General features: G+C 37.4%; 1 protein-coding gene across 16 annotated transcripts in view; it reads right to left on the bottom strand.

The window, feature by feature from the left end:
• Positions 1-18,403, bottom strand: part of WDFY3 (WD repeat and FYVE domain containing 3) — a 277,660-nt gene that overhangs the window by 151,407 nt on the left and 107,850 nt on the right. For 13 of the 16 annotated variants that reach the window (XM_059666363.1, XM_059666352.1, XM_059666330.1 and 10 more), the window contains 3 exons: positions 15,566-15,689; positions 7,470-7,523; positions 2,796-2,905 (listed from right to left, as the gene is read on the bottom strand). In XM_059666363.1, coding sequence (XP_059522346.1) covers positions 2,796-2,905; positions 7,470-7,523; positions 15,566-15,689 — 288 coding nt within the window. The remainder of the gene's footprint in view (positions 1-2,795; positions 2,906-7,469; positions 7,524-15,565; positions 15,690-18,403) is intronic. The other 3 variants (XM_059666243.1, XM_059666263.1, XM_059666304.1) reach the window with 1 other exon arrangement.

Raw genomic sequence — 18,403 nt, 5'->3', positions numbered from 1 at the left:
GGGAGGACATACTGGCTAATATAAAAGGGACGCATCGACACTGCCAGGAATGGAATAAAAAGTGTAGGAATTAAAATCTGAGGGGAAAGATCACTTGGAAGATACAAAGATTAGGCCACACAGTACATACAATATGTTTCAGGAACCTGAATCCTGAAAAGCCACAATAATAATGTCTAATTTTTAATAAGTGATTATTATAGCACAGGCACAAGGCTGAGCACTTTAAATTATTATCTCACCTTCTCCTCACATTATCACGATTTGGTAGATTCCATTACTGCATGATCCCTGCCTTACAAGTGAAGGGATTGTGGCCCATCACTTATATATACCCTGCCTCAGGTTAAGTGGTCCACACTGTATATGCTCAATGACTTATGTACAGTCTCCCATTCCAGTTTGATTTTTATTTTGTTGGCACTGGGGACTCAATAAGTGTTAAAATAAATAAGTAATAGAACCAGATTTCAGAGAATTAGTGGGTGGCAATGTAGATCATAAGTTAGATTACAGAGCAGGAAGGCCAGGCTAATTATTAGGAAACAGATACAGAAAACCCTATGAGATGGGACTGAACTAATGCAGCAGCAAGAAGATGGGGAGGAGAGAGAGAGCCTAAAGAATATTCACTGCAAGATCTGGCTGTTTTTACAGATCCAGTACCATTTCCTATCTCTAATATTCAAAACCCCCCCTGCTTTTCCTACCTACGCCTTACACTTCAGATTTCTCATATCTCCATACATCTAATGTTCAGTTTAAATACTTTTTTGTGTCTGAAACTGTCATTAATTTCTCACCTTTCCTCCTATCCTCACCTATAAAATGTATAAGGCTCATAATTCTATTTTCATAGCACTGCATATATCCACTACTGCATTTTATAGCATTAGTTTCATCTACTTCATCTGTCACCTACATATTGATTCAGAACTATGTTTTAGTCATCTCTGCATTTCACTGCTGCCAACAGAAAATGGCACACAAACAAAAAAGTCTAAAATACTACACAAATGTTTTTAAAATGTCTCTTTTCTCTTTTCCCAGTTGGACTATTGGTAGGTCTCTCTTCCTGTTAAGCAAAAAGATATGATTTTTCATTTTCATATTATAACTGACAGATTAAAAGTACAACTTGGTATCCAAACCAGTAATTGGCAACTTCTGCAATTTTTAAAAAGTGACCAGGTTTCTCTCCTGATTTTTTTCGTATACTTTTAAGGACAATTTATCAACTTCTGCATGTTTCAGTTAATCACATTTAATTGTTTTCTACTATGTGTTAGGTATTAGGTAGGACATAGTCTCTGTCACAACTGAGAAAGAAAACTACAGCATCAATAGAAAATATGAATAAAACAGAAATATGCCAAATAAAATTATTATTTTACATTTTACTCTAAACCAAACCAAGCTTCAGCACAGTAATGTAGAGGCATTTGTAACTACCATCAACAGCCAATAAAACTGGTATTTTGAAAGTCATCTGGTATGGTCCCAAATACATGGAAACAGGGGTCCACTTTAGGGCTATCTGAAAGTTACTTAGGGGGAATAAACATCTCCATTGAGGGGTTTCTTGGGATGTGAGGCTTCTATGCTAAAACTCAGAAAGTATCAGGTAAACGAGGACAAGTTAGTCTGGTCCTTTTTCTGATTGAAAAAGAGAAAAACGCACACACACACACACACATACACCAGCAAGCAAAAGAAGGAAACAATCCATTCCAAGGGAGAAAATGTCCAAGTGCTACTCACTCTGAGCTAGTGACTAGTTTCAGGGTATGGTTACTAAGAACTAGCATCATTTGTGTTATTAAGTAATGTGAGGTGTTTAAAAGCCCAATGTAATGAAGACAATAGCCATTCTCAGAGTTGGTACTAACTTCGATAGGTAACTACACTCTGGACTGTAGAAGGTTGAATAAATTTACTTCATTCCCAAAATATCACAGGCCTAAAATCAGGTACAAATGAGCAGAGACAACATATATCATGACAGATGTTGATACAGTTGACTTAGAGGGGAAAAACCGATCTCCAGAATAAATCAAGTGGTAAGGGAATATATATTTTCAGAAATGGTAGTATTTTCATATTTTCCTTAAAAATTAGAAAAATATAAAAGTATTTTCCAGGTCACTTATTTATTAGCTAAGTGCCCTTAGCGGAACCTTAGACGATTCCTCTAAGCCAGAGCGTCCCTAACGTGGGTAAAAGAATTCCTGGGCTGGTCTGATGAAGTCAGAGCTCCTGGGCTAGTCACCTCCAGCCACAGGTGGTCCTCCCTGCCCAGTGTGCTGTGGAAACCATATGATGTGCTATGTGTGTTGACATCACAAAGATAAAATCACTATTCCAAGTTAGGTATTTCCTCATGTGTAAAACGCCTAAAACATCAACCTCCTCATCTGGATGTTGTCAGAAGCATGAAATAATGTATAAAACGAATTAGAACAGCGGTTCTCAACCTGTGGGTCGCGACCCCTTTGGCGGTCGAACGACCCTTTCACAGGGGTCGCCTAAGACCATCCTGCATATCAGATATTTACATTACGATTCATAACAGTAGCAACATTACAGTTATGAAGCAGCAACGAAAATAATTTTATGGTTGGGTCACATGAGGAACTATATTTAAAGGACCAGAAGGTTGAGAACCACTGAATTAGAAGAATATCATGATCATCATAAAAGCTTATTCAGATATGACAATAAGTTTAATTTTACAAAATCCCAAGAGGATCAAAAAAAAGAGGTTGAGGTATCAAAGATGAAAACAAAGAACTCACCTGACCAGAGGACGCTAACAAGTTAATTGTTGTCAGAAGCATCCAGCCTCTACTGGCTTCTTCACTCTGATTGATTTCTAGGAACTGGACAATGGCCCGACTTGCAGCCTCTATAAAAGCAAAGGAAAAGGCAAGCTATTAGGTGGGGGGAGGGGAGGAATCACATATAAAGAGGTTCTTCCTTAAAATCTGCAAAGAAATGATCATTTACTAAGCACACACTTTGTATCAGCACTATTACATGCTCTATGTAAACACAGTAAAGAGCAATGTTTTCATGGCACACGTAGTATATCATCCTATCCTTCGGAAATGTAAAACTCAACCTACATATTTTAGGGGAAGGTATGTCACAAAATAGTCAAAATGAGCCGTGGAAGAGGTAAAGTGTGAACTAAGCCTGTCTGGAAAGCAAGTATAGGTGTTCTCTACTTTCCAAAGTTCACACTGGGCTGCTTCACTTTTTGATGAAAGACCTATATCAGTCCCTGTTTTTGCTAACTAAAAGAAATAAAAAAATGATTTTTACTTTAACAAAAAAAGGTAAAAATGAAAATTCAGCACTTGTTTTGCAGGGAGCTGTTCTAGAGGCAGTGCACCAGGCACAGTGAGCGTGACCCTGCTAGCTCCCTCCCCAGGAACTACATCCCAGCATCCAACCCCGCAGCTTTGATCTATGTCTGTGAGCATCTGGAAGTTACCTCGATTTATTTTGTGCATTCATTAGCAAGATGTGTTATGGTATCGGAAAAGCCTAAGAGAGCTCGTAAGGATGTTAAGTTTAGCGTAAAACTGGACACAATTAAGCATTTCGATAACGAGGAAGAAAATACCTTGTAAGTGTGTTGAACTTCATGCAGCCAATATTTAACATGCAGAAAGAACCTTGGAAGCTAGAATCTTGGTTGTGCTAGTAGTAAAGTGGTCTCTTTTAGGGAGCATCCAGTAACGAATAAAATCGAAATTCTGCTGCCTGAGGGGACGGATGGGTGTACAAAGCATGGGGCACATTTATCGTTATCATTCCTGCTTTAACTGTATGTTAGTGTTATTTTAGGTTTTATGTGTGATTTGGTATGATATGAAAGGTTATTTCTGGAATCTGGGAATGACCAAAATTTTTCAATATAAATTAAAGTTACATATTCTTCAAATTATGCCGTTTCAGTTTATAAAAGCTTTCATAGGCAAGTTCTACTTTTGGATAACAGGGAAACCTGTATAGGTTTATCTAGGAAGTGGGGGCCAGTGGGAATGAAACCGAGCAATTAGGAGCAGAAATAAAAGTGTAGCTAGAGGAAAGAGCATAACGTACTGATTAAGACAAAGAACTGTAATAATACTGGGTTAACATTCTAGAAGAGCATACTTTGAGAATTAGATTAGAAGAAAGTCAATGCAGTGATAGGAAACTGATGCCTATTTATGATGGAAGGTAAGCTAAGGACTGTATTTGACTCTTTGGGCAAGAGGGAGCAAATGCAGTTTCTTGAACAAAGGAGGTGCTGAGAGGATTACCCTAAGACTATTAACTTACTAATAATGTATATGACAAACTGGGAAGGCAGAGACCAGTGGAGGGAACAAATTAGGAGGTTGCCTTCATGATACACATAAGTGGTGACTTGAACAGCTGACAGTAGGAAGAGAGAAAACAGGGGGAGAATCATTCACAGAACTGTGATGTTGCAAGAATCTTTGAAAGTTAATTTAGCTCATTATTTTTTTAGAAATAAGAGGAAATGGATAAATCCCTAACCATATACTTAATTTCATCAGTAGAGAGTTTGTCAATTTTCATATGGATAAACAAGATGAATGTTAACTACTTGTAGATTTAACTCATTTAATTGTTACAAGAACTATATGAGCTACTTTCTATTATTATACCCCTTATAACAGAAATTAAGAAATGGAGAGGTTAAGTTAACTTGCCTAGAGTCACATAGCTAGTCAGTGACAGAACTTACATTCAAGTCCAGACTGTCTAGCCTGTAAGAGACAAAAGACAGTGATAAAAAAACAAACAAAACAAAATGAAACAAAAAACACAACCTGGAAAAGAGGGAAGCCAAGAGATGACTGGGTTATTATTATTTAATACAGGGGTCCTCAAACTTTTTAAACAGGGGGCCAGTTCACTGTCCCTCAGACCGTTGGAGGGCCGGACTATAGTTTAAAAAAAACTATGAACAAATTCCTATGCACACTGCACATATCTTATTTTGAAGTAAAAAAATAAAACGGGAACAAATACAATATTTGTATTTGCATGTGGCCCACGGGCCGTAGTTTGAGGACCCCTGATTTAATATCTCAAAAGTGAAGTTATTATATTCAAATGTTCACTGATTTACAGCCTCTCACCCCGTTCTAGAGAATAAACAGAAGGTGAGCAATCTCCTTGCCTACCTCGTTCACTGGGGGTCCGCAGTGTGAGGCACGTGACTGCACAAAATGGGGGCTCAATAAGTATCTGTTAAATGGGTGAATAAACCAACCAAGGTTGATTAAAGAAGGACACAATGAACTCAACTTCTGATGAAAATTAAGAGGTTTGGATTTACTAGGAGTAACAGAAATTCCTGCAAGTTTTGAAAAGGGGAGTAAGATAGAGAAAGCAATGTTTAAGGCTGATTAAATTGTGAAGGTTCATTAGAGAGGGAGAAAACAAAAAAATACCACTGAAAAACCTTCATTAACAATCATGGTTTGAGGTCAATGATAAAAGGTGACCTGCAAATTTTTCCTGCAAGCTTACAATGGACCCAGCCATTTGCTACATTACATGAGGAGTCCTTGTTCCTTGATAGGAATTAAATGCTCATGGAAGGAAGACAACTCCTTCCCAGTTAGCTAAAATTCTCAGTTAAAGGCTGACATGCTATGCTTTCATTTCCTAAGCTTCTTCACAATTAGGCAACTTTGGTTTTAAATTGTGTATTTTCAATTTTGTAACTCAACATCTCTTAAAAAACTACCTGGAATCTTCAAGTAATTATTTCACAGTTAGAGACTGTAATGAAATTCTATTTCATAAAAAACATTCATTAGTAAATGAACTGATCAGTACCACTTACGCTTCTCAAGGAGGGGGTAAAAGGAGATTTTGAAGAACTCAATTTAAGAGGCAAAGTTATCTTTCTGATACAGAAGCTAGAAACCTATAGATATGACCACTCTGAGTGAATCTGAAGTCCACCCACTCTTAATGTTAAGAGAAAACTGGACAAATATGTATTTTTACTGCTATTCAATAAGTTGTCAAATATAAACAATGAATGCTAATGCTTATTTTGAGAACCAAAACAACCAAAAATGGCCCAGCTGGTGTGGCTAAGTCATTGAACATGAAGCCATGAACCAAGAGGTCACCTGTTCAATTCCTGGTCAGGGTACATGCCTAGGTCATGGGCTCAATCCCCAGTAGGGGGCATGCAGGAGGCAGCCAATTGTTATTTCTCATCCATGTTTCTATCCCTCTCCCTTCCTCTCCCTCTAAAATAAATAAAAACATTAAAAACAAACAAACCAATAAAAACCACCAAAAATGTACTCTTGGCTTGAAAAAATTATATTTGATCAACCGCATTTATAGGAGTGTATGCTTTCTTCTGTTTTGGTTGACAATGAACACTAAGCTGTTCTTCAAAATAAGAAAAGACAAATAATGAAATAAAAAAAACCCATAATGCTCTATTTGTTATTAAGCATTACAACAGTTTAACAGATTGCTGATCTGATTAAATAAGATAATACCTGTGGGGAAAAAAACCTTGAAAAGGATCAAGACAGTGTAATTATTAAAAATATCCCTTTAACAACTTTACCAACTGAAGTGCTCTTTTTGATAAAGTGAAGAAGACTTAAGTTACATCAGGAATAATGTAAAATTATATTATCTGGCTTTGAATTATATGCTTATACAGACAAAGAAGTCTATATGTAACAAAAGTATTTGGAAACATTTTATTTTCACCTACTCTTTTTAGTGCTGCCATTCAAAACACCTTTAAAACTTTTGAAAGAAAAACACTCCTATTCAAAAAAATATTGCGCTGGAATCTTTTAATTTCACTTATATGTAACAAATACAAACTTAAATGATGGTTTAACCCAAGGTTGTAAGAGTTAATGAAAAAAACGTTATCTCATTTTGCAAGGTGCCAATCATTTGATTCAAGCTTTAGCTTTCACACTGCATTCCAATACATACAGTTAGATTCAAGAATACAGAAATGGAGTTAGTGGGATTCATTATTAGATTAAATAATGAATAGAATGTAGACAATTGTAAAATAAATTTAAGTTCCTATACTGAGAGAATATAAGTGAATTCAATTAGCATTCAGAACAATCAGAACACAAAACTTGTTAATAATAAATGCAATACAACAATTTTTCCTTTGCAAAGTCCTTTTTTTTTGCAGTCCATTTAAAGTGTAGCCATTTTCAAACTTATGCTTCAGATTGACAATGTGAGACATGTCAATAGTACTGTTACACTTACTCCAGTAAAGAAGAAACCAAACCCTCAACAACCCTTCCCATCTGTCTCCTGACCCCCTAAAAAAACCTTCCATAAGTTAGTCAGAAAAACAGTATTAGAATTCATGACTTCCATGCTTCTTTTCATTTGATGATAACATAATCACACCTTGGGAATAAAATTACCTGAAGGTGTTGTGGCTTTGAAATCCATGGAGGACAGCGGGGCACAATGATTTTCTGTTTAAAAAAAAAGGCTGGGTTGTCTAATTGGGGATTCACTACATTACACTAGTTCCACAAGATGCTGCACGAGACGCCAACTGTAGTAGGCATCACCGGGTTTCTCCACCACTTGGCTGCTGCCCATTTCGGATTGCACCACTGGGTTTAACAGTGGCACCTCACATGCACCAAAGTCATTAATCATAAACTAAAGCTATTTTTTCACAGGTGGGAATTTTCTGCTTTAATGGTGAAAACTGATTATTGTTCCCTTAGAATTAAGTAGACTACATGTCTAAACTTAACTACACAAGGTGAAGAAAATATCTTAGGCTATAGCTTGTAAACAATACGGCCACAAAGTTATGTATATTCTCTAATTAATTGAGAGTCACTACATATTTTTTAACAAAAGCCACAGAGAGTTAACAATAAAGAGATAATTAAGGGAGACAGAGAACTAGAGCAGAGAAGGTTCCTTGTATTACAAATCAGTCCATGTATACGTTTTGTATATTGATATTGACAAAACGTTTCCATTCTTATTAACTCTGATAGATTTAAACAACAGAATTGCAGATAAGCAGGGTTCCTACTGAGATATCTATAATCCATGTCATAAAAGATCTGATAAAAAGACTTGATATGCAAGTTCTGGGTAGGTAACAAACAAAATAACCAGTATTGCACACCAAATTCGGAGGAGTTCTGGAAAAATAATATGACAAACAAATATAGCTATTTTTCATAAAAATAATAGAGGGCTCATTTCACCTGATTTTTTTGGAGAAAAATTATATGCATATTAACCATAACAATTACTGTCAATGATAATTTCCTGTAAAATAAAAGGTTATGTGAGGTATCGAAAGTAGTCAAATTCATAGAAGCAGAAAGCAGAATGGTGACTGTCAAGAGCTGGGGAAAAAAGGAAATGAGCAGTTGCTGATCGATGGGTGTAAAGTTACAGTTATGCATGATGAAAAAGTTCTGGAGATCTACTGTACAACACTGGGCTTTATAGGGAACTGTACACTTAAAAATTTGTTAAGAGGGCAGATATAGTTATGTGATTTTTACCACAATAAAAATTAATCAATCAGAAAATACAGATGGGGTAAAAAAGAGTAAGATGATTCAGGATGTACTTAGATCTTGAAAGTATAGAATTGTTTCAGTACAAAAGATAAAAAAATCTCCATGAAACCATTTCTGATAACAACACTGACCAAAAGAAACTTCCAATATTCAGTGTATATTGATATTGATATATAAAAATTATACTTTACTATTTGTCAGATTGGCAAAAATTGCAATAAATTTTTTGGTGTGCCAAAGAATTTTAATAATTAGTTTGTGTTCCATAAGATAAAAAAGGTTGAAAATTGCTGTTCTAGGTGATACAGGAGTGAATACAACAGACAATAAAATTAAAGAAGTAAATAAACAAGATGCTTTAAATGATGACAAAGCTCTAAAGGAAGTATTTAAAGTGACTACAAATACAAGTATACTAACTGGTATGGGATAGATTAGAAAATATCTATTTGAAATAGGGTGATTAAGAAAGGTTTTTCTTATGTAGGGTAAAATTTACACAAATTTAATCGAATCTCGCTAGATTCTAAAGTTAGTAAATTTCAAAAGTTTAAACCTAAAAATTACATGGAAGTACATAATATGAAAAAATATATCTTAAAAATAGCTGGGAAATAAGATGTCATCAGCGGAGGACAAAGGGCACAGGGGACTCTATGTACTATGTAATTTCCTGTTAGAAAAAGGTTTTGTTTTGTTTTTTTACAAACATGCTCATTAGGTAGGTATTTACAAAGACAGCAACAGAGAAGGAAGAAAATAAAGTTTTGGGAATTTTTTTTCTAATCTAGGAGTAAATATTGTTCAAGAAAGAAAATGCAATGACAGGAGTCAATTTGTGACAGAGAAATTCCCTTATTTAAAATAGCTAAATAGGTATAAAACACACACAAGTCTTATATTTAAGACCAGCTTCTTATTTCTACAGGAATAACTGAAATTAGGAAAGATAACAAAAGGTGCAATCCAACTTGGAGAGGAGAAGGGAGAAGATAGGGGCAGGAAAGTTACCTTAAATTACCTTACTGTCTTTCCTTGGACTTCCTTCAAGGACTGAAAATATAACTAAAACTGTCTCACTTTAAAATCCATATGTCAATTCATAAAATGTAATGCTTCTGAATAAGGGATTTTGTCCTCAATCTAAAAATATTTAATGGCTATTGCTCCAAAAACTTCATAATGGGCTCCAGGGCTGAGCACAAAGATTATCTCTGCTCTCTCCTGAAAGCCCTTCCTGTGGCCTGGAATGTGTCCCTCCCAGACTCCATATGTTGAAGCCCTAACTTCTAATGTATTGGGATTGGATGATGGAGCCTTTGGAAGGCAATTAGGCTTAGGTGAGGCCATGAGGGTGGGGCCCTCATGATGGGATTAATGCCCTTAAAAAAAGAGAGGCCAGAGTGCTCTCTTCTCTCCTCCTGGTAAGACTACATTGAGAATGTACCCTCTGCAAGCCAGGAAGAGAGATCTCACCAGAAACCAATCATGCTGAAGCTGTGATCTTAGACTTTCAGCCTCCAGAACTGTAAAAAAATTTTTTTTCTATTGTTTAAGCCACTGGTCTATAGTATTTTGCTATGGCAGCTTGAGCAGACTAAGACACACAACTAAAATGGTTGTGGAAGTATTTTGTAAAATCATAAACCCATAAGGACAAAGAGAATAGGAAAGATGACAGCAACAGCTTGGATAAAATAGCACAGAAGCTAGTGGTAATTGACTTAGTAAATTCTACATCTTAAAGTAAATGCAAAAACACACACAATGAAACTACAAGAACCAAGAGGCTCAGGAACTGGTGGCACTAGGTACCTCTGAAAGCAGAGGTAGCGTGAAACTGTACACTGAAGGATTGGGGAAATACTTTTAAGAGCAGCTAGGCACACAATGCAATATACAGATCATGTATCCTAGAAATGTACACTTGCAAACTATATGACCCTTTTGACCAGTGTCACCCAATACATTTAATTTAAAAAAATAAATGTCATTCTATAGACTGTCACTGAGAATGAGTAAACAAGTTAAAAAAAAAAGATCCCCATTACAAAGTGAGCACTAGACTGTAGGTTTACTCGATGCAAAGAGTAAGAGCAGTGTTTGGATTGGGCAGAGGGGATGATGATACCACACCAGGCACAGCTATGGGCTCATGGAGACAAAGTACTAAAACTCAAGTACTGAATGCTGAGGGCCCGCATACCTTCCCCTACTTGGCTTCCAACACGTTCAGAGTCAGACATATATGGTTTAGGTAAGACTGAACATTCTTCTCTGGGGACTCTGTTTAGCCAGGGAAAGATGGCCAACAAAATGGCCCAGCAAGATCACCCTGGGCTAATGTCCTGAGCTGCAAGCTCCACCCATAAACACAAAGCCACCCAGCAGCTTTCTATCCATTCTTATACAGGAACATATGGCCAAGGATGAGATATGTGAGGACGTATTCCAACATAAAAGACAGACAGGAAAATTAACAAAAAAAGGCAACCTTAAAGAAACAGACTATAAAATCTGAAAAGAAAAACAAAACCTCAGATAGCTAAGTGAAGAAAATCCTTTTTAAGAAAAACAATAAAAAAGAAAAAAACTCTTATAATTTAAATTACAATGTCACAAATAAAAACCTCCAAGGAAGGGATAGATTGTAAAACTCAAGAGCTCTCTTAGCAAGTAGAGTAAAAAAAACAAAGTCAGAGATGAAGATAAGAAAATGAGAGACAGCCTGGCAGGTGTGGCTCAGTGGTTGAGCATCTACCTATGAACCAGGAGGTCACGATTCGATTCTAGGTCAGGGAACATGCCAGGGTTGCCGGCTTGTCCCCCAGTGTGGGGACTGCAGGAAGCAGCTGATCAATGATTTTCTCTCATCATTGATGCTTCTATCACTCCCTCTCCCTTCCTCTCTGAAATCAATAAAAATAGATTTTAAAAAAAAAGAAAATGAGAGAGAGAGAGAGAGAATGTGTGTGTATGTGTGTGTGTGTGTGTCTTAGGGATATACCTGATTAGAAAGGGAAAATAGAGGGAAGGATATTATTATATAAGCAATTCATGAAACTTTCCCAAAATTAAAGGCTATGCATTCCCAGATTTATTAGTAAGAGTCCAATGAGTAATCAGCATAATGGATAAATATAGGTCTACTCAAAGACATGTTATAATAAAATTTTAGAACAGGAAAACCCAAAAGAGGACCCTAAATGTTTCTAAAGAAAAAAAATATGGCATAGAAAAATAATCATGTATCTAGGAAGCCTCAGATTTACCAATAGCAGTATAGAAATGTAGAATATGATGAAGTGATTTTTAAATTCTGGGGGGAAAATTTATTTTCAACTGAGAATCTGATACCTACTAAAAGGAGGACACATATATAATGCAAACTGCAAGATTTCCCAATATGACCCTGGCTGCCTGGAGAAGGACCTAGCTAAGACCCCCTTCACTGACCATGTCCCCAGAGATGCTGCCCCCAAGCACAACTTCCCATAATACTGGTAGCTTCCTCCTGCTGGTAGGAGGGCCTGTAACTTCGACTGGCTCCAAAGTTCTCTGGGGCTAAACAGCTACTATTCTCAAACACTCCTATAAACATCCAACAAGCACTCAAAGAGACAAGATCACAAGCAGCCTGTATGTTTCTTCGCTGATAAGACTGCATTCACGTTTGTACTTTAGGACTGGGGCGGGTGGGTGGGGGTGTGTGAGAACCTCCTATGCACATTTTTCTGTGAGATAATGAAGGTGGTGGACCTGTGCCTCCTTCCTGTTGACCCTGGTTTCTCATGTGTCCCCTTTCTACTGTAAGAGGAAGAGTAACGGTGATAAGCTTAAGAGCATAAAACAAAGCCACCATTAGATAACATGATGGGATGGTACCGAGCCCTGGTACCTGAAAAGGTTGTCAGCCTAAGGCATCACTTTCCCTGGTGAAGAGGAAAGAACACATCCAGCACAGTCAAAGAAATTTTCACTCATGGCATTTCTTTAAAAACAAAGAAAAGCAACAACCTCAAAACCAAAAATAATTCCCCTGCATCCTTTCTCAGGAAGCTGCTATTTGAGAAAAAGATGACATGAAACTCAGAAAACTCTCTCTTACAGAGGTGGAAAGGCATCCAGGACGATGCGAGGGGAGAGGTGAAATAATACCTGGGCAGCTGGCTGAAGAGCACCTACTTCAGATTTAAAGCAGGACAGATGGTTCTGGAAAAGCGATTTGCAAGAAGATGAAACTGACGGACTATCTGATGTCTTCAATCATATTGAGGGGAGATTCAGAAGAAATGGGAGTAGGCATGAATGTGTAATAAAAATGTAGAAACTAGTAAAAAAAAAAGTCAATTATTAACTCTGATGGAGGTGGGAGAGAAGTTTCCAAGAGCCATAGTATACCACATGGCTCAACTTTGAACAGTGTTTTCATAGTCACAATAATGAATACTGATCTGATAAAAATTATGACAAAGCAATATTGGAGGGGTATAGAAAGTAACTGTAAGAGTAATGGTGGTAAGCTTAAGAGCATAAAAGTCTCATTCTCTTGTGAAAAGTCAGAAGACAGGATCTAAATGTGAAAAATCAAGGGCACATATTGCAAATGTTATTTATTTAGAGATACAGAGGTAGATACTTAAAAAAAGTTAAGTGTTAAAAAATGATTGCCTCTCAAGAGGGAGAAATGGGGATGAACCAGGATAATGTAAGAAAGATGCTGTTTTTAATAAATCTTTTAACCATTTGAATGTTATAACTATGTGCTTATATTAATTTTAATAAAAATAAAGAACAAATATTTAAAAATAATTTATAACAAATTACTGTTACTACTGAAAAAAATAATTCAATGGGTTGAAAAGAGAAATGATTTCCCCAAAGAGATGTTAAAAACAGAAAATCAATTTCTCAGTATGTTTCCATAAGAAGAAAGCTGTCAAACAACCATTAAAAAACCCCACAAAATAACAAAATTAAGATAAAATCCCTCAAACATAATGCTAACTTAGAAAATGACTTAAATTGCTAATTGTAATTAAAATCAAGAAAGCTTATTTTAATCTTAAGTAAAAAGAAAGATAATTTACAAAGTTTAAAATAACCTAATAACTATGAATAAAAATAGTATTCAGGCAGCATTCATAAAAAGCCTAGTGTATGTAAAGCACTGGGGTAAATATTGTAGGTTACATAAACAGTTTATGGTCTAATCCTATATAATAAAAGCCTAATATGAAAATTTTCCCCTTGACCAGATTTCTGGTGGGAATTCAACCGATCAACCAGTCGCTATGACACACACTGGGAGGCTGCAGGCAGGAGGTCCCAGGAGGAGGGGGCAGAGAAGGGCCCACCAAGTTAGCTGGAGGGAAGGGAGGGAGAGACCCAAAGCACTGGGGACAGAGATGGGTGGGGAAGGAGGGCTGTGCAGAAGCCCCCATTTTACGGACCCCAGCAGAGTGTGTGTGGGGGGTGGGGAGGGGGGCGTGAAGACAAAGGAGAGTGTGAGAGAACTGGATGGATGGAGAACAGTGATGTTTGATTCATGACCTATTTACTTTTATATTTATTAATATATTTTTATTGATTTCAGACAGGAAGGCAGAGGAAGAGATAGAAACATCAATGATGAGAGAGAATCGTTATGCTGCTTCCCGTACGCCCCCTACTGGGGATTCAGCCCGCAACCTAGGAATGTGCCCTTAACTGGAATCAAACCCAGGACCCTTCAGTCCGCAGGCCATGGCTCAATCCACTGAGCCAAACCATAGGGCAACCCATGGCCTATTTAAAACCACTGCAGTAGGCTGAGCAGGGGTGTTACCTGATAATGAGGGTGTCTCTCCTTAAGTTGGGGTAATTGGAACTGCAGGGAAGTAAAGACACCCATGGAGTCTGCAAAGGGTTTCCACGCACACGATGCAATTTACTTCGTGTGGCAGCTGAAAAGGGTGAGCAGATCCTTAGAAGGACATGAGGTCTCCCAAGACCAGGGGCTGGAGGGAGTTACAATCCTATATAATAAAGGAGTATTCTGCACCGTGAGTTACAATCCTATATAATAAAGGGCTAATATGCTAATGGTCATTGGTCATCATGCCATAACGACCGATCAACAGGAGGCTGCGCGCACAGCAAAGCACACAAGGGTGGCCTTGCGAGGAGGCAGGAGGTGGGGTGCCTCCTCACACTGGGCCTCTAGTCTATATATATAAAAGCCTAATATGCTGTGTCCAACCGAGTGGTCGACTGACCGGTCGCTATGACGTGCACTAACCACCTGGGGGCAGATGCTCCAAAAGGTAAGTTAGCTTGCTGCTGGGGTCCAACCAATCAGGACAGGGTAAGATGGGGCTGGACACACCCTAGAGCCCTCCCATGGGCCCTCCTTGGACACCAGCCCCAATTGGGACTGAGTGAGATGGCCCTGATGGGCCCTGATCACTAGCCAGGCAGAGGGATCCCACCCGTGCATGAATTTTGTGCACCGGGCCTCTAGTAGGAGATAAAGACACATACCCAAATATCACTCACAAATTTGAGAAACAAAAAGTAGTTCAGAAGAGAAAGTTTTTTCTTTGAGTAAGGGAAATAAGAAACATTCTATCAAAAAGGTGTGACTTAATCCAAAAAGGTATGACTTAATACATATCCCAATTCTGGGTTTGCCTTAAATGTCATGTTAAGAATTTGGACTTTGTTCAGAAGAAAAAGAGTATAGTTGAAAGGGTTGGGGAGGTGTGGCAGTGGTCCAAGAAAAGTAGCCTTCATAGAACTAAACTTAAAATTAGAAGATGTTGAAACCAAGAGAAGAATGTGCCTATAAGAACATGAATGAGATGGGTAATTGAAACCCCTGTGCCTAGAAGCAGGTCAATTTTTATTTCATTTTAATAGCACTTTTACCAAACTGTTAATTCAAATAAGTTAGGTTTTGCTGGTTTCTGCAATAATACCTGTAGATTTGTTTGATGCTCTCCTTCGAATTTCTGTCACCATCAATCGTGAGACTTGTGTTGTGAACTGCAGAAGATCAGAAAATTTTTCTGTCATTGTATTTGGCGGAGCATTTCCAAAGACCTATAGGTAAGAAAAAAACAATTTTAATGAACCATTGTTAACTTTTTCCTTTTATTCTGTGCATTTCAAAGTGTGATATGACTTGAAAATCAAGTAAAAAAAAGTATGCTTAAACAGTTTCTTTGAATCTGAAAAACATGTTTAAAAATACAACTCGATAAATCACATCTAGCCACATTTCCTTATACATATTAATTTGTTGAATGAATGATTAAATAAATGAAATCTAAAAGCCAAAGACTAGTTATCTATATAATTTGAATCAATCTACTTTAGGAGCTTTAGAAGAAATAATGTTTCTCTGAAGAAATCTAAGTTAAGAATTTAGAGGTAAGGTTCTTGGATGGTTCACAGATAACATCAGATGGTGCAAAGCAGAGACTTATCTAGTATTACTAAGTTATAGGCTAAATATAGAACTCATTAACCTTGAATGAATTTTGAATTTTATCTCAGAATTTCTGAACGTAACCACAACAATTACCGAAGCACGACTGTTCGGAAAAAGACTAGAACAGAGAGAATGAATGAAAGGCTCATGAATCTTCCCTATCTCAGTATGTCCGAATCTTCCCAGCATGGATTAAGTCACACTTTTTTGATGGACTGCTTCTTCTTTTCATTATTCAAAGGGAAAAGCTTTTTCTTCTGAAGTACTTTTTGTTTCTCAATTCCATGAGTGGTATTTGGGTGATGAGATACATTTTATTTATTTATTTTTTTAAAAAACCTAAGACAAATGAATTTTGGAATAAATAGTTCTTCAAGATAAACTATTATTTGTTCAGCAAAGAATATAAGAAAAGGAAACCCAGGCCCTGGCTGGGTGGCTCAGGTGGTTGGAGCATCATCCTGTACATCAAAAAGGTTGTGGGTTCACTTCCAGGTCAGAGCACATACCTAGGTTGTGGGTGCGACCAGGAAGCAACTGATCAATGTTTCTCTCACATTGATGTCTCTCTCATTCTTTCTCTCCCCCTGCCTCTTTCTCTAAAAATCAATTTAAAAAAAACCCCAAAATAAACATATCCTCAGGTGAGGACTGAAAAGAAAATGAAACTGGGTGGATTGTCATAGGAAAAGAAATGGTACTATAATGGCTTTATAACTAGGTGTATCATAAAATATTGTTTCAACAAATGTTCTTTATAACTAAAAGGAAATTCTGTGTCTTTTAAAAGTATGATAGTTCTCTATTGCAATACCAATTGCACACTGTTTTGTATTCTTACCTGTTCATATATGACTACAAAGGGATGAACCCTACCTCACTCATTTTTGTACTACCTACCAAGCTACCACCCTGCCTTTTATAAGGATGTTCCCTAAATATGACTGTTCATTTATATGCTGCCTGCCCCCAAAACCAAATTCCAGAGGAAGATTAGGTCCCTTAGCAATGAAGGACACAAACTATAACATAAGAATATAAACTAAAAGTAAAAAAGAAATAAAACAAAAACAAGCAAATAAAAGACCAAGACTAGGTAATGGACTAGAAAAGACATTAAATAAAAATCTAAAACAAAAGACCTCTATATTTGCCATGTTTTAGTCATGAATTTGGCTTAGATACACAAAAGAGAAAACCTAGTCAATTATATGGTTCACAATGTCCTTAGGAAAGAAAAATATGTATTTAAGGAAGTACCTCTATTCTTTTTTTTTTAAATATATTTTATTGATTTTTTACAGAGAGGAAGGGAGAGGGATAGAGAGCTAGAAACATCGATGAGAGAGAAACATCGATCAGCTGCCTCCTGCACACCCCCTACCGGGGATGTGCCTGCAACCAAGGTACATGCCCTTGGCCGGAATCAAACCTGGGACCCTTCAGTCCGCAGGCCGACGCTCTATCCACTGAGCCAAACCGGTTAGGGCACCTCTATTCTTCATACTATAAAATTTTTCTTCCAAGGAGCCTAATAAAAGGATATAACTTATAATGTAATATCCTTGTAATAGAAGTGTTTCTTACATTTTTACAATAGATACTTTGTTTCTTATAACCTCTCTCAAATTGAACTGAAAGTACAAAAATAAAAATTAAAAAATGACACCAACCACACACCAAGAACAAATAATTCAATTCTATAGGGTGTACTTTTGTCATTTATAAGTCTCTTCACTAACATGTCACAGGAATAATTGTAAATTATCTCAAAGAACAAATAATCAGTCTTTATCAAAAACTCAGTAAATTGTTTTTCTTATAAGATTTTGATAACTGTTGTATGCTTACAGTTAACCTGTGTGTTGTTAAATAAGACCCACATTTTTTAACACACAAATGGCAGATACATTAGAAATTGAGAACCTAAACAATGACACATGCTTGAATAGCCATTTTTACTTCAATCCAGAGATGAGTATGTAACTGTTTAATAAAGGTGTTTATAAATCAACTAGAGGCCCGGTGCACAAAAATTTGTGCACTTGGGGAGGTGAAGGGGGTCCCTCAGCCCGGCCTGTGCCCTCTCGCAGTCTGGGACCCCTCGGGAGCTAACGACCTGCTGGCTTAGGACTGCTCCCGGGTGGCAGAGGGCAGGCCCAATCCCTAGATGCAGCCCCTGGTCGGGCTCAGAGCAGGGCCGATTGGGGATTTGGGGCGCCTTCCCCTGTCATGCATAGAGCAGGGCGGATTGGGAGGTTGCGATGCCACCCTCAGTCACGCTCAGGGTAGGGCCGGTTGGGGGGTTGGGGCACCACCCCCT

This window comes from Myotis daubentonii, chromosome 1 (genome assembly GCF_963259705.1).
Source record: "Myotis daubentonii chromosome 1, mMyoDau2.1, whole genome shotgun sequence".
NCBI classification, from domain to species: Eukaryota; Metazoa; Chordata; class Mammalia; order Chiroptera; family Vespertilionidae; genus Myotis; species Myotis daubentonii.
This window is presented reverse-complemented; position numbering and strand designations above follow the sequence as displayed.